Source organism: Microtus pennsylvanicus, chromosome 11 (assembly GCF_037038515.1).
Source record: "Microtus pennsylvanicus isolate mMicPen1 chromosome 11, mMicPen1.hap1, whole genome shotgun sequence".
In the NCBI taxonomy this organism is placed as follows: domain Eukaryota; kingdom Metazoa; phylum Chordata; class Mammalia; order Rodentia; family Cricetidae; genus Microtus; species Microtus pennsylvanicus.
The window spans coordinates 87,609,939-87,630,893 of record NC_134589.1 but is presented as its reverse complement, the minus strand read 5'-3'; the positions used below and the strand labels follow the sequence as shown (position 1 = coordinate 87,630,893).

Sequence of the window (20,955 nt, the reverse complement as noted above, 5' to 3'; positions counted from 1 at the left end):
AGGTGTGTCTGTAGCCTTTATATGAGGGACCACCGTCTGTGAGGATCTGCTGCCCTCAGGGCACCTCTAGCACAGTCCCGCGTGTGTCAAAGGTCAGCTGGATCATTACCTGCTCACTCTTGCCCCACTGACGGCGCCTTGCATTCTGCTTGCAGGATGGTGGTTTGTCAGCACTGCCGAAGAACAGGGCTGGGTCCCTGCGACCTGCCTCGAGGGCCAGGACGGTGTGCAAGATGAGTTTTCCCTCCAGCCTGAGGAAGGTAGGAAGGAGCTTCCGCTCACCCTTGGCAGCCTCTGCTCTAGGATCGCTAGCTTGCTAGCTCAGGGTCCAGCACCTGTAAACAGATTAGAATTAGAACTATAGGGTAAGCCTGTGCTCCCTTATGACTTTGTGGAGCTACCCTAGGTGAGCCTTGTCAAAGCTAAGCCCTCACCCCTTTATGGGACCCCCAGCCTGACTGCTGCTGACACCCACTGCTCCTCTCTGACATTGCTGTGGTGGCCACAATACCAAGCTGTCCGCGCCCATTTGCAAGTCTTTCGGTCCCATCTGTTTAAACATACCTGATTTTTCTGTTGGTTTAAGTGTCCCCTTCTGTCTCCCACACGCTCGCTCCCTCTTCCTGGGGACATCTCATGGTAGATGTTCTGTGTGGTGATGCCTGTCACTCCAGCAAAGCCAAGGCCCGATGCTGCTTCTCCCCAAGAACTTCCCAAAGCAGAGGCCCTCAGTGTCTCCGGGAGCACACAAGTGTCTGGGAGTCAGACAGACCTGAGTGTGAGTCTTACCTCTGCCACATGCAGAGCAATCTTGGGACAGAGACACCTCTCTAAGCCCCAACCTTCTCTGCTGAACATGGGAACGTTGTGACCTGTGTCCCCATCCTGCCGGGGGGGGGGGGGGGTGAGTGTTGTTGGGTTTTAGTAATGGCTCTGAAGAAGCACAGAGACTAACCAAGTGTGTCAGAAAAGGGGGAAAGAGGATAAAGGTCTAGAAACACAAAATTTACACACCCCAAAATTGCATCTTGCTTTGCACTTAGTTGTGCCACAGTGACACTCTGTGGAGTTTGTTTGCTCTGTTTCAATGGCCCTCTGGGAGCTCTAGGCCAGGCTACCATGGGCTACTACAGGCTACCACAGATGAGCTCAGATTAAAGGGGGGGTGGGGGTGCACTGATGGCAGCCTGTGTCTCCTTCCGCAGTCTGGGATGGCATGTCTGAGAAGGAAGTGACTGTTAGCTCCATTTCGTAGATGTGGAGCCACGCTCAGAAAGGCCGATTTTTTTGCCCAAGGCCACACGGCTAGAGGACAGTTAGGAGCACATCTTTCTGCAGGGATAGGCGTTTTCTTTCCCTGTACGGTGACAGTTTCTCAGGATACTCATTCTAGGAACAGGTTGTCTACCGGATACCTCTTCACTCAAGCTGAAGCTCATTCCCCAGGCACCTCCTCTCTAGGACGCCTGGAGCTGGGAATAGACTCAGGTAGACCCCTCCTAGGGAACATTGCTAGGTGCTCCCAGGCCTGCAGCCCCTGGGAGTAAGCTTCTCTTACCTCTGCCTTCTGCCCTCCATCCAACATGCTGCCTGGCCAGTCTCCTGGAGGTACTGCTCTCTGCCCCGGTCTGTGGGTCGCCGCCGGACTCTGGGGGACTTGTATGCCATCAGCTGGCGTCAAGGTGCCTACCCTTGGAGATTTCTCTGCATTTGGTGCTTGGAGTCAGGTCCTTGCATCTGTCTGCATGAGCTCCCTGCTCTGGGATTGCCCGTGTCTGCTGCATGTGAAAAACATGGTCTTGTCATCTTGTATGTGCAAGCATGGAGGATGGGGAGGAGTGGACCGCGGCACCATTAATAAAAACTCACAGAAACTGGGGTTCAACCTGAAAATCAGGAAAGCAAAGCAGCCAGCTACTGGCTCTTACCTCTACCCCCGTCCGAAATGGCGGTCCTGCCTCCAGGAATCTCAGAATGAGACTGTGTGTGAGAGCTGTCTCCTCCAGTCTTTTATTCCTCTCTAGTGCTGGGATTAAGAGCATGCACCACTACCACCTGGTTTCTATGGCAAACTAGTGTGGCTACCGGGATTAAAGGTGTGTGTCACCACTGTCTGGTTTGTAAGGCTGATTAGTGTGGCTGTTTTACTCTCTGATCTTCAGGTTTATTTATTAAAGCTTTATTTATTAAAATACAAGTGAAATATCACTACGGTAGACCTGGGGTATTTGATTGCCTGGGTTTTCTATGATAAAGTCTGGACAGCCCCATTTCCTTGATCAGACTTGAGTCACAGGAGAAAGCCACATCAACCAGATTAAGCAAAAAGAAAAGTATGATAAGCCAGGTTGGTAGTGAGTGGTTCGTACTTGTACCACTTGAAGACTGAGACTAAACAACCATGAGTTTGAGGACAACTTGAGCTGCATAATGAGACGCTGTCTCTTAAGGGAGGGGTCACTAAAAAGCCAGGCTAGAATTAGCTTCAAGCACAACTGAATGTACCTTGGCCACCTCTGCCCTATTCTGTTTCGTTGGCACAGCTCTATTCCTTGTGACACTGACCCCAGACACCTATTGGGGACAGCCACCAAAAAAATCAGCTTCTCCTTCAATGTAAGCACTAGGGCTGGTTCCCCCTAGCCCTCCCACTGTGTGCCATCCCAGAACCAATCACAGTAGCCAGGCCTTGTGGTACTGTAGCGAGGCCAGGGTCACATGCACATCTCTGTCCAGGAGGCAGAGGCTCAGCTACCCCTAAAGCACATGGATGAGCTGCAGCAGAAGGGCGGACATTGCTTGTGCAGCCCTGAGCTCAGCCTGGAGTCACTCAGCACTCTCGCATCCCAGGGCTTGAGTACCCTCCCGGCTGGAGCCTGGGGGACCCAGGGTTCCTGGGTTTGGATGCACTCAGATGAGGACCCAGGCAGTGCCCCTTGCCACCTGAACTATACAAAACTACTGTGCTTGGCCAGCGGAATCCTTCCTTCCTCCCTCCTACCCTAGCCTGAGACCTGCTGATTCAGCACAAAGGGAATTAGCTGACCACGCTGAACACAAGATGTGTGCCACAAGTCAGCGCAGCCCCCTCAGAGTCGGTCAGCAGGCCATTCCAATAAAAAACTAAATGCCTGGGTGCCTCCCACCTCCTCTGCGTCAGCTGGCTGCCAATGGTTGCCTCAAGTGTTTTCCTAAGAAGCGTGAGCACTAAGCTGTGGCTGGCTGGGCCACTCACCTGTGGACTAAAATGTAATATAAGAACGGTCCTCTCTCCTCCTTGCTGGGCTCCCCTGGGACATGTCTCCATATTTCTCTGTGTCAGCAGCCAGAGCGGACACTGGAAATAGAAACTGTTCCCTTATTCTCCTGACATCCTGCCCAGGGTCTGCCAGCAAGCAGGATCTTGGGGCTGCTGTGGTAACACAGTGGGAGATGGCTCTCAGGGAGGAGTGTGTGCTGTGGTTTGTGGGGAGAGCGGGATGGGAGGCGGGGTGTAAAGCAACCCAGCCGTCCAGGGAATAAGCATGGTTGGAAAGGGCTGCAACATAGCCAATAAAAAGTGTAGTCTAGCCATCTAGGTATGAGAAGCTCTCTGTCCCCTCCTTGGTGGCAGTTGCACCTTCTCTCTGAACTCCTAGTCTCCACAAATCAAGAGCTAGGAGGACCCCAGGGGGCAAGGAACGCCGCTTCCCCCACCCCCCACCCCCTGGGGGGGGATGTTCAGAACCTGCTCTTTCCCTAAACAGAGGCTCTTTCATAAAACAATTTCCAGCTTTTCCAGGCACTTTCTAGTGCTGGAGACAAAGACATGACTGAGATAGACCAATCCCTGCCTTCCTGGAGCTCATACTCCTCCCAGCGGAAACAGACTTGAAACAATAGTAAAAGCAGAATTAGTTAGAAGGTAATTCCTGGAATGGGGGAGTTAACCTGAGCCAAGGAGTTGAAGATGCTGTCTATCATCAGAATGTTGCATGGAGTCATGGGCCATGACCTTGAGACACAGATTGGAGGGAAAGTTGGGGGTTGGGGGGCATTGGTTGTGCAATGGGAGGCCATCAGAGGTACTGGGGCCTCTCAATCTCAGAGGGAACCTGGGGAGCCAGAAATCTCGCAGAGAATTTCCCTCTGTGTGATTGCAGTTCCCAGGCAGCATCCTGGACTCCTCGGGTCTCTTTCTCACCCTCTATGTCGTTACAGAGGAGAAGTACACAGTCATCTACCCGTACACAGCTCGTGACCAGGACGAAATGAACCTAGAGCGAGGGGCTGTGGTGGAGGTCATCCAGAAGAACCTGGAGGGCTGGTGGAAGATCAGGTACCCGCCCGTGCCTCCCCCTGTGGTCTGGTGGTTTCTGGGCCTCTCATGGGCTCCAGCTTCACAGAGGTCTGTGGGAGACTGCAGGCAGGTGACATTTCTGCCTCTGCCATGAAATGATGTATCTTAATGCGATTTGGCCTCCCTCCCCGCCCATATCTTTCCTGTAAAGTCCTAACAGGTAAACCCTCTGTGCTCCCCAAGCCTTAGAGAGTAGAACACTATTATATGTGTCCTACAACATAGCCTGGGTGTGTAGTAGGCCGCTCTGTCTAAGTTTGTATAAGCACACTGTGGTGTTTGCACAGGGTGGAAGTCACCTAATAAAGCGGTTCTCAGAAGCTGCCCAGTCATTACATGACGTGTGATTGTCACAGTACCTACCATGTTGGAAAGTAACATACCCTGGAACTCACAGCTCTGAGTTCAGGGGGCAGATGTCAGGGTGAGGTGCAGGGTCATCCAAAGCTGGGAAGTGTCCCAAGAGCCTGCTCACTCTGCCATGTCTGCTGCCTGTGCCCCAAATGATGGCCTGAGGATGTGAATTCTGTTGCATTTTCAGCTAGCTTTTTCCACGTAAAGCAAGACTTACTCTGTCTTACTGGGCTTTTTAAGTTGGACAGATGCTTAATTGTACAGATTTCTCTCTCCTTGCAAATTTGCCTCCAGTTACAAATGATCTGATTTTCACTGAAAACTCGGCCATTTTGTTTTTAAAGTAGTTTTGTTTTGTTGGGTTTTTGTTTGTTTTGGGGTTTGTGGGGTCTTTTTTGTTTTGTTTTGTTTTGTTTTGGTTGTTGTTGTTTTGAGATGGGACTCATAACTCTGGTTGTCCTGGAACTTATAGACCAGACTCACCTCAAACTCACAGACATCCACCTGCCTCTGCCTCCCAAGTGCTGGGATTAAAGGTGTGCACCACCACCACCACCTTCTTTAATTGATTCTTAATGAAATTCGGCTTTGCCATATGTCATGTCTAGTCTGCTGGGTCTATTCTTCTTTCCCCAAAGGTGTGAGCACCTGTTTGGGAAGGTGCTAGTAGCTCTCGGAGGGGTTGGCTGATTTCCACAGTGTAAATACGTAGTGTCCTATGGCCACTTTCAAGCCACCAGTGTGATGCTACTAAGTGTAGCATTCAGAAGAAATCCGTGCTATGGTGAGCCAGTGTGGGGTTGCTCCAGTACATCTCTGGTCCAAACAGACCGGGCTGGTTTTTATGAACCCCAAGTTCTGCCATGTGAGGATTAAACAATCGTTGTTCTTACTGATAGCGTTTTTAGGGACAGTGAGCTGGTGTGTCAGAGTCCCTGTCATTCCTCAGTTCAGTGGCAGCCAACATGGAACTCCACCATTCTAAGTATGTTTGTGTCAACCAACACAGAGCCCTACCCTGTCCATGTGAGACTTGGAACCAGGGGCTGGGGCTGCAGGTAAAAGGTCACACAGAACAAGCTAAGATGTCCAAGTCTATGCCTGCCACAGACTTGCTGGTAAGCTTGAGAGAGGTGTTTAACACCAATGGGTCTCAGGCTTCTTGTCTTTACAAACCAGATTCCAATTCTGGCTGAAAACCCCTTCTCTGAAATGCGTGGGAGCAGAAGTCTTCGGGATCTGGAATGTCTTCATCTTTGGGGAATGTGGCATATGTGTAATGTGATGTCTTGGGGATGAGGAGGGCCAGGGTAAACCCCAGATTCACTGTGTTGTGTATACACTCTATAAGCACAGCTGGAAGATGAGTTCATACGAAATGAATACAGCTGCATTTTGACTATAATCCGTCACATGAAGTCAAGTGTGGAATTTTCCTTTGGTGGGATCACGTTGGTGCTTAAAAACCTTCACTGGGAAGTGAGGGCAGGGGAGAGGCTGGGCCTGTATCCCTCCTGCCGAGGTTGACTGGGTTCAAACACACTAATAGCTGTGAAGTGCTTCGGGCAGGACTGAGTAGGTGCCAAGAGCGCTGGCTGTCACTGTCGTGACTGTTGTCACCATCACAGTGGTACCGTAGGGAACGGCTCTGATGCCTGCCCATGATGTGATTTGACATTGGTAGCTTGTCCCCTTGGCCTTTCATTTTTTTTTTTTATTGAGTTCACCGATACCCAGTTGCTCATACCCAAGGGCTCATATTCTAACCAGGAGACAGGAAAGCCACAGCCAAGTGCATTTTGCAGATGCTGAGATTACAGAGTGTACAGAAGCCAGCGGGCCATTGTGGAGATGGGGCCTCATTTTGGGTATCAGAAGAAGACTTAATGACATTAAGTAAAGCCTGGGAAGAGGGATGGTACCACCAGGGAGGAGAGGGGAGCTTGCCAGGTAGAGGCCCACCAAAAGCTGCAGTGTGGGGAAGTGACAAGCAGTAGTGCATTGGGGAGACTGCAAGTAGAGGGGATATGTGGGACCCAGTGGTTGTTGAGAGAGGCAGCTGGAGGGGAGGGCCTGGAAGGCTGGTATGAAGTCTTAGGTATCATCTGAGCGCAATGAATTGCATGTTCCTGGCCTGCAATAGTTAAGAGTTCACTGTCCCATTGTCTTAAGGTTTCTACTGCTCTAAAGAGATGTCGTGACCATGGCAACTCTTATAAGGAAAACATTTAATTGGGCTGGCTTACTGCTTGCGGTTCAGTCCATTATCATCATGGTAAGACATGGCTGTGTGTAAGAAGACATGATGCTTGAGGTACCTGAGAGTTCTACATCTTGTCCTGTAGGCAGCAGGAAGTGGTTTGTCTCACTGGGTGTGGCTTGAGCATATTGGAGACCTCAAAGCCTACCTCCATGGTGACACACCTCCTCCAGCAAGAGCACACCTAATAGTGTACTCCTTTGGGGGCTATTTTCTTTCAAACCACCACACCCACCATTCTGAACCTGAGGTATAGATAGAGTCATGCCCCTCACCACCACCAAGGCCCTGCAGACCACCCTAACCAGAATCCTTCCCTTTTCTCCTAGGTTCCAGGGAAAAGAGGGCTGGGCCCCTGCTTCCTACCTAAAGAAGAGCAGTGGGGAGCCCTTGCCCCCAAAGCTGGGCTCCAGCTCATCTGCCCACTCAGGGGCCCTCGACCTGGATGGTATTTCTCGGCAGCAGAACGCTTTGGGCAGGGAGAAGGAGCCGCTCAACAACCAGAGGGATGGCCGGTTTGAAGGTCGCCTGCTGCCAGATGGTGATATTAAGCAGAGTGAGTAACACCCACCCTTGCTCCAGACAGCTGAGGTCTATCTAAGCTTAGAGTGCCTCCCACGTTGCCCTTATATCCTGCAGGTAAAAGTAAGAACTTGGAGACCTTGGGTCCCAAGGACCAGCAAACTACAGAATCTGAACAGTGTACTTACTGTTCCTTCCCTAGATTGTCCCACTGTGTCATGGTGATCTAGCTCCTCGGGTGTATCGGGGGTCTCCTGGTTAGCTCACCGACTCCTCCGACTGCTTTTGTTTTACACATAAAAATTAGAACAGCAGGTGGTGAGACCTGGTAACCGTGGGGCTGGGGGTTGAACCCAAGGTCCATACCCTTCCAGTCTTCTCCATGGCCTCATATGTGAACTAGAGGGAGAAAAGTCGACCCCATGTTGGGCCTGCTTCCACCACAGTGCTCCACCCACCTTGCTTTTCAGAGCTTCCCTGTGTATACTTTACTATGAGTCTTCCCCACAAACCCGAGAGCAGGGTTACTCAGGTGTCTGCCTTGTGCTTGGGACTGTGGCCTTAGCACTGTGCCCAGCATCCTGTGCTAGTCCTGAAGCAAGAATCTGTGGACAAAGGACTCCAGCTCCTCACAGGGACGAGGGCGCTGGGCTAAGTACCGTGTTCTCTGCACCATCTTAAGTGCGAAGAGCTTCATGGGTGCTACAGACCATGGCAGAGCACTGAGATTCTGGACTCTCATGGTCAAAAGCATAGTCCACTAATACTAGGGGACCAAATGCAAATCTCAAGTTATATGACTTTGTTAAGCTGTTCAGATACCAAATTAAACATCTTCTCCCCTGCACACACCAGTGGCTCATTTGATCTGGAGACTCATTGCCATTCTACACACTGTAGCGGTTTTGTGTCTACAGCTGAGATGCTGATACTTCATGCCGTCAAGGATCTCTGTCTCCTGCGTCTGTTTCGTGGTGCCCCCATCATTCAGTGTGGCCATCACTGTCCAGCCAGTGAAAGGCAGTGGGGAGTGGATCAACTCAAATGTTCCACCTTCCCCCATACACCGCTGGACTTAGTCACGTGGCCACCCCAGCTGCAAGGAAGTCTAGAAACGTGAGGCCTTATATAGACAGCTAACTGTCTCGGCTAAGACTCTGTTGTATTTTCTAATATTCTAGTAGATGTGGAAATCAGTATTTCACGTTACCCCAGCTGCCAGAGAGAGGTACGCGTTAGGCTAGTCCACAGAAAAGGACCTATGGCTCGGAATCCAACAGTAATTTTGTGCTGTGCTGGGATGAGTCCATGCTTTATGCCCTGCGTGGACAGTCTCCCTTTGCTGGAGGACCAGTGCCATTCATCTGTTCCCATGAAGAAAAAGGACCTGGGGAAGGCCATGTTAATAGAGGGTGCTGAGCCTCGCCTGAGGAGAGCATAGCCAGGCTGTTCTCACAAAGGCTCACAGAAAGGCAAACACATGGCTCCTGGGATGGGGGAAGGGATGAGACCCCACCTGGCTCCCACAGCTGGGGATCTGTCTGTGGAACTCTGCATGTGAGTGAAATCTTATTTCCCCATAGGATCACCAAAGATGAGGCAAAGACCCCCTCCTCGCCGGGACATGACCATTGTAAGTGTGTACTTGCCTTAGGACCCTATTCCCTTGGCCTGGGGCCTGCCTGGGTTACCCAGCAGACCCCACATATTCTAGTACTTTCCAGGCAGTCCTTTTTCATGAAGCAACTTATGTGGAGCAGGCCCAAGCTTAGGAGCACAGGTTTGTCTGTGGTGACATTCTGGTATTCTGATCCATTTTTAACTCTCTAAGTCCATTTATTTATTCATTAATTTACTTATTTATTTATAGGCAGAGTTTTACTATATAGCCCTGGTTAGCCTGGAACTCTCTGTGTAGACCAGGCTGACCTCAGACTCTCAAGTTTTGCCTGCCTCTGCCCCGAGTGCTGAGTTCAAAAGCTTGCACCACCATGCCCTGCCTGTAGGTACCTTTTTAACCAGTGTGCATTGAGCATCCTTAATCCAAAAACCTCAAATGCTTCAAAATCTTGACACTTTGAGCCCCAACATGATACCAAAAGAGTGGAATGAAGATTTCAAACCTGACCTCACATGTTGGACCTCAGTCAAAACACAGGTGCACTAAAAACATCTGTCATCAAATGTTACACCTGGCCTTTCTTGGAGCCTCCTTCCCCGCCTTCCAGTCCTAAATTACATGAAGCATAAATGTATTTTGTGTTTGAACTTGGATCCTAGCCCCCAAGATGTCTTACTACGTAAACAAATATTCAAACTGTAAAACACTAGTGATCACAAGTAGTTTGGAAAGGGGCCTTTTTGAACATGTCTGCCACTTCTTGGGTCCCTGTCCTGTACCATAAATGTGCCAGGTGCTTCACTCGGTAGCAGGTTTACATCGTGGCAAGGGCCAGTAGCATTAGGATTCCTGTTTTACAGGAGATGAAGTGGTGGGCTGGAGAGGTGGCTCAGCCGTTAAGAGCACTGCCTGCTCTTCCAAAGGTCCTGAGTTCAATTCCCAGCAACCACATGGTGGCTCACAACCATCTGTAATGAGATCTGGTGCCCTCTTCTGGCCTGCAGGCATACACGCAGACAGAATATTGTATATATAATAAATAAATAAATAAACAGGAGAGATGAAGTGGAGGCTTGACACGGCCCTTCACCAGCTTTCCAGCCCACGTGGGCCTGACTCAGAGACCTGTGGTCTTCCACAGCCTCGCTGCCTCTTACCTCCAGACACGCTTGTGTTTTCCCAGATTCTCATAATGAACCTGGATGTCCCACATTGCTCCTGTTTCTGTAAATTTGAAGGGAAAGCGAGACCCCCAACAAGGAGGTGACAGTCATATCCTCTTTGTTTGCCTCCAAGATGCTAATTAGGCTTCCCAGCACCCCTTCAGCCCTGACGTTGTGTACCCCCAGTCTCTTCATCCCACCCTGACTCAGTCTGCCCTGTGTGTAATCCTGCCAGCCTCGAGGCCTCAACCTGCCGAAGCCTCCCATCCCACCCCAGGTGGAAGAAGAGTATTACACCATTGCAGAGTTCCAGACCACCATCCCAGACGGCATCAGCTTCCAGGCCGGCCTGAAGGTGGAGGTGAGCACACCTGCTGTGGTTCTTTATTCTTAGCATAGCCTTCTGTCTTTTTACCTCCTGCTGGCTGTGGTTCTTTATTCTTAGCACGGCCTTCTGTCTTTTTACCTCCTGCTGTGGGGGAGGGGAGGCGAGGTTAATGGCTTTATTAAGGTATGATTATACCTTCGTAATCACATTCCAAACTGTTAGCCAACTTGAGTGTAAAATCAGGGGTTTATTTTATTCAGTTCCATAACCATCACTACCCTCTGGTTCTAACGTCCTTGGCAGACATCCTGTCTGTCCCTTCAGCCAGCACCGCCCAAAGTGGAATTATACAATATATGGCCCCCTTGTAGCTGGCTTCTTTTTCCGTTTCTTTTTTAAATTTTTATTTATTTTTATGTGGATGGGTGTTTTGCCTGCCTGTCTAGGTATCTCATGTCTGTGGAGGCCAGAAGAGGGCATCAGATCCCCAGGGGCTGGAGTTACCAGAACTGAACCTGGGTCCTCTGGTAAAATAGCCAGTGTTCTTACCACTGAGCCATCTTTCCAGTCCCTCTCTTTTCCTTTTTAAAAGGATTTATTTATTGTGCATGTGCCCATGGCTCTCACTGCATGTGGAGGTCATTGGACAATTTTTCCACAAGTTGGTTCTCTCCTTGTTTCTGAGGCAGAGTCGCTCTGCTGCTGCTCTCTGTATGTGAACTTCCGGCCACGTCTCCAGTCTCCACCTCCCTACTTGATAATGAAGCTCGATGGGAGGCCTGAGAGATCGATATCACCCTGTCTTACAGATGCAGCTCAGGGGGTGGATAAATGCTCATCTCAGGGTAGAATTAGTAAGTGGTGGAGCGAGGACTCGAACTGAGATCTGTCTGGTTGCTTTCATTTCATTCTTGTGACCTTGCGTTTGTTTCGTTCATCATAACACGTGGCTTCTGTCACCAACAAGAACATGTTTAAGAACCGAAGCAGGAGACAGACATAGGTACATATGCCTTTAATCCCTGCACTCAAGAGGCAGAAGTAGTTCAACCTCTATGAACTGGAGCCAGCTTGTTTTCATAGGAAGTTCCAGGGCAGCACAGGCTACATAGTGAGATCCTGTCTCAAAAGAAAATAAATAAATAACCAAATGGCCAGATTTTCTATCACTCTTCTTTTCCTTGAGTGTCCTTATTGTCCCATTTTCCTTTCCTCACACTGTCTTAGTGATGGAGTTGAATTGCTGATGAAGGCTGTGTACCCAGCAGTGACATTAACTGTTCCCAGCATACTGGGTATAATAGCATGCCAGTCACCTGTTTGTTAGTCCCGCTAGACTCCCACCTGTGCAGCGCATCTTTTCTTGGCCACCTTCCCTCTGATTTGCTAGTGCAGCACCTACCAAGTGAGGTTGCATGCATTCACGAAGATGGTGCACTTTTGCTTGTTCGGGCATTAGTAAGTCCTGCCATTACTGCGGCTCTCATCATTCGAGTGGGGTAGCTCTGAGCTGAAACCCAGGACCTCAAGCCCCAGAGTTGGCTTCCCAGAGCTGACTCCGTTGCTGCTGTCCCTCCTGCCAAGCCTCATTCCTTATGACTCCTAGAACAGTTTCTCAGGCCAGGCTTGGCTCCTCCTAGGAGGCAGGGTCTGGCCATCCTTAGAGCCCAGCCGCCTGCCCTCCGCTTTCCCCTACCCAGCCCAGCTGCTTACCTTCACTCTCACCCCCATATTCACCCTCTCTGGAACCCTCTGCCCAACCCTCAGCCTTCCTGAGGTTCTGCTCTGCATTTGTAGAATGGGATGATGATCCCTGGTCATGAGCATCAGGTTTGCTGTGTATGGCACCTGCTGGGGAATCTCTGGTGCTGGTTCTCTTAGGCCTGCCGTATACCAAAATACTAGACAGACTAGATTAAACACTGATTTTCCTTCTCGTGGTGCTGGAGCTGAAGTCTAAGATGAAAGTGTAGCAGGATGGGTACCTCCTGTCGCTTCTTTCCTTGATCTACACATAGTCACCTTCCTGTCTTGTCCTCACATGCAGTCCTTTACTCTGTTCCCAAATCTCTTCCTTGGAAGACATCAGTTTAGGTAACTAGAGCCTGCTCTTAGGACCCATTTCCACCCAGTGACCTCTTCAGAGGTCCTATCCAGATGCAGGGACATTTGGAGTGCTGAAGGAGGATGTTGTACATAGAGCTTTGGGGGCACACTTCAGCCCATTGCATACAGTCTGTGTACTGTTCATCTCCCCAAGAATTCACTCATATGATACTAGATCAAAAAGACACAGGAACCATCATATCTTTTTTTTTTTTTTTTTTTTTTTTTTGGTTTTTCGAGACAGTGTTTCTCTGTGGCTTTTGGAGCCTGTCCTGGAACTAGCTCTGTAGACCAGGCTGGTCTCGAACTCACAGAGGTGCGCCACCATCACCCGGCTCGAACCATCGTATCTTAAATAACATCAGCATTTCTCCCCACCATTCAGTCCAGTGGGATGGGCATGAGGGAGAGCTGGAGATAAGAGATGAAACTCCCTTTATCCCCTGAATGTAAGCATAGCGTATCATTGACCTAAGTGTGATTCCTGTGTTTGAAGATTCCTGTTTTTCATATGGCGTAGCTGCAATAAATGCCAGCTCCTCTAGTCTCTAGTGTTCAGCCAAAGAAGCCAGGATCAAGGGTAGTTTCCCGTTCTGTGGCTTTTGTCTTGTACTTTGGCAGCAAATGGTGTTGATGGCCTTGTCTTCCCAAGCTGACCGGCAGCTACGCATGGATCCCTGTAGCTTCCCACCTCACAGAAGGGGATGGGAAAGCCCAGGGTGCAGAGGGACTGGGTGTCAGTCAGTACCCCTCCCCCAAAGGTGCCTTCTAAGGCACATCAGCCATATCTTTCAAAGGGTCCTCGTCACAATCCAGAAGTGGACAAGAACCTGATAGATATGACAGTGAACACCTATAATCCCAGCTGGTCAAGTGGCTAAGGCAGGATGGTAGCTTAAGCCAAGAATTAGAAGCTAGACTGGGCAATGTAGCAATACCCCCATCTCAAAAGTCAATATAAATGAGAACCCACCTTAATGAGGTGTCCTGATACAGTGTCCGTAACTGCTTCTATCTCTATCTCTATGTTCTATTTCTGTGACAAAACACCATCAACAAGGCAACTTATAAAGCATTTGGTTGGGTTTACAACCTCAGAGGTTTTAAGAGTCTATGATGGTGGAGCAAAGGCATAGCAGCAGGAACAGCTAAAAGCTCCCTTCTTGATCTGCAAACAAGAGGGAGGGAGGGAGAGACAAGTCTTTTGAAACCTCAAAGCCCATCTCCACTGACACACTTTCTCCAACAAGATCACACCTCCTATTCTTTCCCAAATTATTCCATCAACTGGGAACCAGGTATTCAAGCATAGAAAGCCTATGGGGGTCATTCTTATTCATACCAACACGCTGGCCTAGGTAGACCTAGACCTGGTAGGCGAATTTGCAGAGTCAGAATACAGCTTTCGGGATACCTGTTTCATGTAGGTTCTTTCCTAAATTGTGGACCCTACCCGGGATGTGGCTTCAGACCTACTAAGTACCTTTCCTGTTCCACTCCTAGGTGATTGAGAAGAGCTTAAGCGGTTGGTGGTACATTCAGATGGAAGATAAGGAGGGATGGGCCCCAGCAACCTTCATTGACAAGTACAAGAAGACCAGCAGCGCCTCAAGGCCCAACTTCCTGGCTCCCCTGCCTCACGAGATGACTCAGCTCCGGCTTGGGGACACAGCCGCAATGGAGAACAACCAGAGTCCAGAAGCAGTGGGGCCCTCCAGACCCCTGCCTGAGGCCCCACATGGTCCTATGGACTCTGGGATGCTGTGGTCCAAGGACTGGAAGGGGGGGAAGGAGGCCCCAAGAAAGGCATCTTCGGATCTGTCTGCATCAGCAGGCTATGAGGAGATCTCAGACCCCACACAGGAGGAGAAGCCCAGCCTCCCTCCACGCAAAGAATCCATCATCAAATCTGAAGAGGAGCTGCTGGAGAGGGAGAGGCAGAAGTTGGAACCACTCCGGAATTCCTCCCCCAAACCCCCTGGCATGATTTTGCCAATGATTCCAGCCAAGCATGCTCCGCCAGCCCGGGACAGTAGGAAGCCAGAGCCCAAACCTGACAAAAGTAAGTTGTTCCCACTAAAAAATGACATGGGGCTCGAATGTGGTCACAAGGTGCTGGCCAAAGAAGTGAAGAAGCCCAACCTCCGTCCTGTCTCCAGGTCCAAAGCTGAACTGCCTGAGGAGAAGGCAGAAGCCACTCCCCAGAATCTGTTCTTGAAGTCTAGACCTCAGGTTAGGCCCAAACCAACTCCTTCCCCCAAGACAGAGCCAGCTCAGAGTGAAGATCAAGTGGACATACATAACCTCAGGAGCAAGCTCAGACCTGCCAAGTCCCAGGAAAAAGCTATATTAGACGGGGAGAGCCACCATGCTGCTGGGAGTCACGACACAGCCCTCAACCGAAGCTTCCTTCCGGTAGAGGGACCTGGCCGTGGTCAGGACAGGTCTGGCCGGCAGGATGGACTGAGTCCAAAGGAGTCACCCTGCAGAGCCCCTCCCAGGCCAGCCAAGACCACAGACCCTGCACCTAAGAATTTGCCTGTGCCTGGCCAAGAAGCCACCCAGCAAAGACCTGTGGTCCCACCACGGAGGCCCCCACCCCCCAAGAAAACCTCCTCATCACCGTTGTCTTGTAGGCCCCTCCCAGAGGTCAGAGGGCCACAGCGTGAAGCCAGTGAAAGCAGAGCCGTTCCTGTCCCAGGCCGGGCCCTCCTGGTCCCTCCGAAAGCCAAACCCTTCCTCTCTAACTCCTCAGTGGGCCAAGATGACATGCGAGGCAAAGGTGGGCTGGCGCCACGCATAGCTAGCAAGGTGGGAGAAAACAGAGAGAAAGCAGCCCCCTTCCTCAATGCCGATGGCCCAAAGGACTCACTGTATGTGGCTGTGGCCAACTTTGAAGGAGATGAAGACACCAGCAGCTTCCAGGAAGGGACAGTGTTTGAAGTTCGGGAGAAGAGCAGCAGCGGCTGGTGGTTCTGTCAGGTCCTCAGCGGGGCTCCTTCCTGGGAAGGCTGGATTCCTTCCAACTACCTCCGGAAGAAACCTTAGCTTCCCCCAGCCTGCCCAGAGAGACCCCGCTGTCCCTGCTGGCCTCTCCCACGTATTTAATACGCATCTTAATTTATCAGTCTCCACAGTTTCAAGGAAGGAGGCCATTGGGGTGCTGTGGAGAATGCTTGGTGCGATGATGTCCTGTTGCCGGGGTCTGATTCTCCTGTTGTGGCGCCCCCAGAAGGCTAGAAAGCCAGGTAGAAACCACATCAGCATCTTTCTCTATAGTGGTACCCATCCTCCTAGTCAATGGTATTGTCACCCAGGAGCAGGACCGTGACACTCTCAGACCTCCAAGGCTGAGACTGTCACCTGGAGAGCTTCCAGACTGCACCTCGGTGCTCAGAGGTGGCACAGAGGGACAGCCCACATAGTCTGTGTTTCTAGAAGCCCAGTAGTGGCTTTGTTCACTGTTCCCAGAATGCCTGGTCCCGGAAGAACTGCATCCTGAAGAAATCAGTTTCCAGGCTTTCTGTTTCTAAGTCCTGACCAGATGCAGCTGCCTGGAGTGGTCCTGGAGATTTACTCGGTCATCCCACCTCCTGTCTGCCTTGGACCGTGAGCAGTCCTAATGGGGCATGCTCCACCGCTGCAGCCTCTGGTCCGTCTAGGACTCTTAAATTACAGTTCCTGCCCACCTCCCCCAGTCCCTAAAACAAGAGTCTCCAAGCTTGTTTAAATAAGGGGCCTTCACAAGGCACACAGCCTATGAGAGCTTCTTTGCCCAGTAGGTGCCAAACTGTCCTTGGCTTTTTGCTTTCACATCCAAACCTTCAACCAGCCCCCACTATTCCATCACACCCATTTTCTAGAAGAGGAAACCCGGGCTCTACAGGCCCCAGGACATACTAGCTAGGAAGAGGAGGGAGGAGGGAGTTTGAGTTCAGGCTTGCCTGGACTCTTCTCCCAGCAAGAACAAGCCAGTGAGGGAAGAAATAGGGGTTGACTGAGAACCTCCTTATGGTATAAGTCAGGGGACAGCAGTGACTACCCTAGACTTGTAGCTGCTACTCCAGGCCAGGGCATGCCCTGGATCCTTAGTAGCCGGCACAGAACTTGTAGGCTGGCACCCCATGCGCGGAAGGGGAATACAGAAAGCTGAGACAGTGTCCCTCGGTGGTTTGAAGGGGGTTCTGGTGACTAAGGACCAGCAGCTGGGGTGGTGGAAAACAGCAGCGCAGCAGTAGCCACAACTCTTGCCTGGGTAGGCGTGGCTTCTCCCTGTAGAGCAGTCGCCCCAGGCTGGCGTGGCTTCCCAGTGAGCAGTTTGCTTTTTTAATATTCTTTCCTGGGGAGAAGCCCAGGGTAGACCATCCCTATTTTGACTAACAGACTTAACTGAGACCTCAAGAGGTCTGCTTAGCTACTACAGGGCTAAAAACAACTCAGATTTCTAACTCCCGGCCCAGAACAACTTGTACCTATGAACAGGTTTCCTTTAAAAGAGGGGCAGGGTGGAGAGAGCAGAACCCCACCCCCTCCCAAAGACCCTGCAGAAGAGGCCGTCCTGTCCTGCTCTACACTCCCCCAGAAACCTCTCTCACACACGCACCTTTTTTTTTAACCCGTGCTTTAGGAACCACAAAACCCCCTTTCCCGAGATGTGTGCATCTTACCTGCAGTGCCAAAGATTTTGTGCAAGCAGATCTCTTCTGCACCCTCCCCAGCCCCCTCTCTGTGCCCCTCTGGCTCTGGCTGCTGCCCTTTGACCCATGGTGGCACCACGACGCTCTTCCTCTGCCTAGCCCCACCCCCAGAATACTGGCCAGGGCGCGAGGCACCTCCTGGAGGATATTCCTGCTTAGTCTGTGCCCAGGGCGTCAGGAGACAGCCCCAGGTAGGGAGAGGGGAGGCTCTGAGAGTCTTAGCACTTCTTCAAGGCTACACACACACACCACTGTGCATGAAGTCTCCCAGCTTTTGTTTTGTTTTTTGAGGACACCTTCACTTGAATAGCTTTCACGAAGCTGTTTCACAGGTCTTTGAAGAAGCAAAGGGTTTTTTTTATTGTTGTTTTGTTTTTATGTGTTGTTTTATTTTTCTTGTTTGCATTTGGCTCTCCGTAACCTTTTCAAGTAGTCTACCAGTCCCTCCTTTGCAGCAGGTACTAGATTCTGCCTTTTGTCCTCGCCTTGTGCCGATGTGAACTGCAGGTGTGCAAGGTGCATTCTCTGGTCACTGTCCTTTTCGTGGGTTGCACGCACAGCCTGAAGATTCCTGGGACAAGCTCCATCAGGCACAGTGGTCGTCATTGCTCTGGTCAACCGGAAGTGAGTGGGTCTGCAAAGCCAGTCACTCCTCTGGGATGAAGCCTATGCCAGACTTCCCTCCATCCCTGCCTTGGAAAACTTCCATGGTAACAATGGGCCAATCACAGACCAGATCACCAACACAAACCTGCCGCCGTCCATCCCCCCACCCCCTTAACTAATATGCACATCAGCCCTGTGATCAAGGATCAGCACCAATACTTAATGAGAAAGTTAAGGTGTGGAGGGTGTTGGCACATCCAGCCTTGTCCAGATCCTGGCCACCAGCAGAGAAATGTGTATAGTCTTTGCAGGCAATCGGTGACCCAGTTTCTGAATTTAGGTGTTACCCTGGTATCCTCCTGGCCAAACATTGGTCACCTGCCGGATGGCCCCTGTGGATGGCCCCTGCTCTCTGGCTCCATGACTTCATTGTTTCTGTCCAAGAGCAAGTGTAGTGAAGACCTCTGGAGACCTGGACTTGAAAACAGTTGTTGCTGAAATGAGACTTTGCTGATATTTTCTGGCCAGAGTTACTCTTGGCCGCTTGTGTTTATAGCATGGCCCCAGTCCCAGGCAAGGGGAGGGAGGTCTGAGCTCCAGCTACTTTATATCCTGCCAGGAAATGGCTAGAGCCATGCCAGGTGTTCACGGTCATTTTCAGCCTCTGCCACCGGGCTGCTCCACAGAGTACATTTCTACGGCTTGACCTTAAACTGTTTCTGAACCCACTGGGGACTTGGGTGGTGGGTGGAAAGTAGAGGGCACATGTGCCTCGGTAAAGAACAGGTGCCAAATCTCCCCAAGACTTAAGGATGGTCCAGTGTTTATTACCAAAACCTTGCTCTGAGAGAGAGGAAGAAACTGCCCTTACCCTCTCAAAGCTGCCCACCGGAGGTGCGGTGCAGCAGGAAAGCGCTGGCCCGCATTCACGGGACTCCCACGCCATCCTAGCATCACAGATAAGAGCATTAATCAGTGTCTCTGCTCCTGTCCTTCCATTAAGCTCTTCAGTGTTGACATAGTCTGCGCCTTGGGGAGCCTTGCCATTTCTTTGAATAGCATGGCAATCTCAACCCCTGCCCTGGCTGTCTAAACTGGCCTTCAGGGTTTTTCTGTGTACTGCAGACAGCCACATCCTACCGCAGACCAAAGATTCAGAGGGGTGTGGACTGAATCGGTAGGAAGTGAATTTACATCAAGGCGTGAGGCCTTGCCTTTGCTTGGAAGAATAGCTCCTAACTTGCTAGGGTTCTAGCAGCTGGACTGACCTGACCCCAAGCAGAACTAGAGTTAAGACAATGGTTCACACTCGTCGCCTGCTCATGGGCCACCTTCTGACCTCCTGCTCTGGGCAGGGATACCTGGTCTCCGGTGCTATCTAGTTGAGGTACCAAGCCCCTCACATGTGAGTGTTCCATCTTCCTTCCTGTCTCCATCTTCTTCTCCACAATAAGCCAGTCGGAAAGAGGGCTTAGCTTTCATCCTTCTCCAGACCAGACCTGGTACCATCGCCAGTGGCCTTCACTCTCACTTCTCTGCTTTACAGAGCAAAGGTGCCCCACCAGGCTTACTACAGCAATAAGCAATTCAATGCAACGGAGGTGTCTGTATTATGCCCGTAATGCCTTTGTGCCCTGTAATTATTAGTAGCGTCTCTCTTACTGGGGGAGTGTGATAAACCGTGGTCACCTTAGCCATACACAGTTGCTGTTTCAGGGCCACTGAGGAGCTAGGCTGCTTCTGGCATCCCTCCAGGAACAGTGGGCTCTGGGCAGTGTGACCTATTGTATGTGTCCACCCATAGATGGTGCTGGGGACCCCTGGGTTCTCAGCTCCTCTCACACCCCCTAGGCCGACTGACAGATCCTAGTGTTGGCGTTTGTTTCCTGTGAGTTTTTATTGTGAGGGGGTAGCGGGTGAACACCTAGCTGTAGCATGTAGAGACTATATACCATTAGACTTTTGTTTTGTTTTTTTTAATAATAATAAAAAATGCTTGACTGGTTTCAAGCTTCATTGTAAATGTGGAATGTTCGTGGGTTTCATTTGGCTGAAGGAGATGCATGGTTTCCTGCCCTGGTGTCTGGGTCTGAGGTCTTTGCATCTGAAGACTAGAAATGAATGCAAGCTGTTTGGGCATTGCCCAGAAACAGAAGTTACTCTTTCCTGGGCCTGGCACACCTTCAGTCTTTTAAATATGATAGCAATAAGAAAGCAAAACAAAAGCCAGCCTGGTGGTGGTGATTCGCAGCTTTAATCCCAGCACTCAGGAGGCAGAGGCAGATGGATCTCTGTGAGTTTGAGACCAGCCTGGTCTACAGAGCGAGTTCCAGGAGAGCCAGGGCTGCACAGAGAAACCCTGTTTCAAAAACCAAAACAAACAAAAAACACAAGGGAAAGCAACCTTATATCTGTGAGGTATCTCAGTTCAGTTCTGCCTAAAGATTAGAACTGTCACCTGGCCGGGGAGTCCTGCTCCTTTGACACTGCCTTCTGGTGAGCAAAAGTGCAGGAGAATGAAGCATGCAGCTATCACTGAGTACAGGACTCCCAGGTTCTCTGTTCACAAGGGGTGTTTATTCTCGAAGACAGAGACAAGGCAATCTTGGGAAGAAATCCAAGGGCATTTGCTACCCTGTGTCCTAGAGCCTTTGGCCCTTCCATCTTCCTGTTTTTCATAAACTTTAAGTGTACCAGAGTATGTTTGTGGGATATCTGCCTCTTAGCTTGACCTGAGAAGTGTTCTCTAGCCAGTTCTATTTGGGTAAACTTGCATAAGGGCTCTGCCATGTCCCCTGGGCACATGGACGCACTGGCAGTGGGCAATGAGGAGAAAGAGGCATCGGATACTTAATGGAACTTAACCCAGTGTTTCCATACTGTATTCGATGAGAGTCCCCTTGTCCATGAGACGTTTTGAAATGCCACACAGAACAAGCTCTGCAGCTGCAGGGCCTGC

General features: G+C 50.6%; 1 protein-coding gene across 3 annotated transcripts in view; it reads left to right on the top strand.

Moving 5' to 3' along the window:
• Positions 1-20,019, top strand: part of Sh3pxd2b (SH3 and PX domains 2B) — an 82,350-nt gene extending 62,331 nt beyond the window's left edge. Inside the window, exons 8-14 of one of the 3 annotated variants that reach the window (XM_075941370.1) lie at positions 156-260; positions 1,599-1,682; positions 4,201-4,318; positions 7,283-7,509; positions 9,059-9,108; positions 10,495-10,620; positions 14,197-20,019. In XM_075941370.1, the coding sequence (XP_075797485.1) occupies positions 156-260; positions 1,599-1,682; positions 4,201-4,318; positions 7,283-7,509; positions 9,059-9,108; positions 10,495-10,620; positions 14,197-15,741 (2,255 nt within the window). In that variant the 3' untranslated portion in view covers positions 15,742-20,019. Of the gene's footprint in view, positions 1-155; positions 261-561; positions 779-1,598; positions 1,683-4,200; positions 4,319-7,282; positions 7,510-9,058; positions 9,109-10,494; positions 10,621-14,196 lie in introns of those variants that run through there. The other 2 variants (XM_075941372.1, XM_075941371.1) reach the window with 2 other exon arrangements.
• Positions 20,020-20,955: the final 936 nt, after the last annotated feature.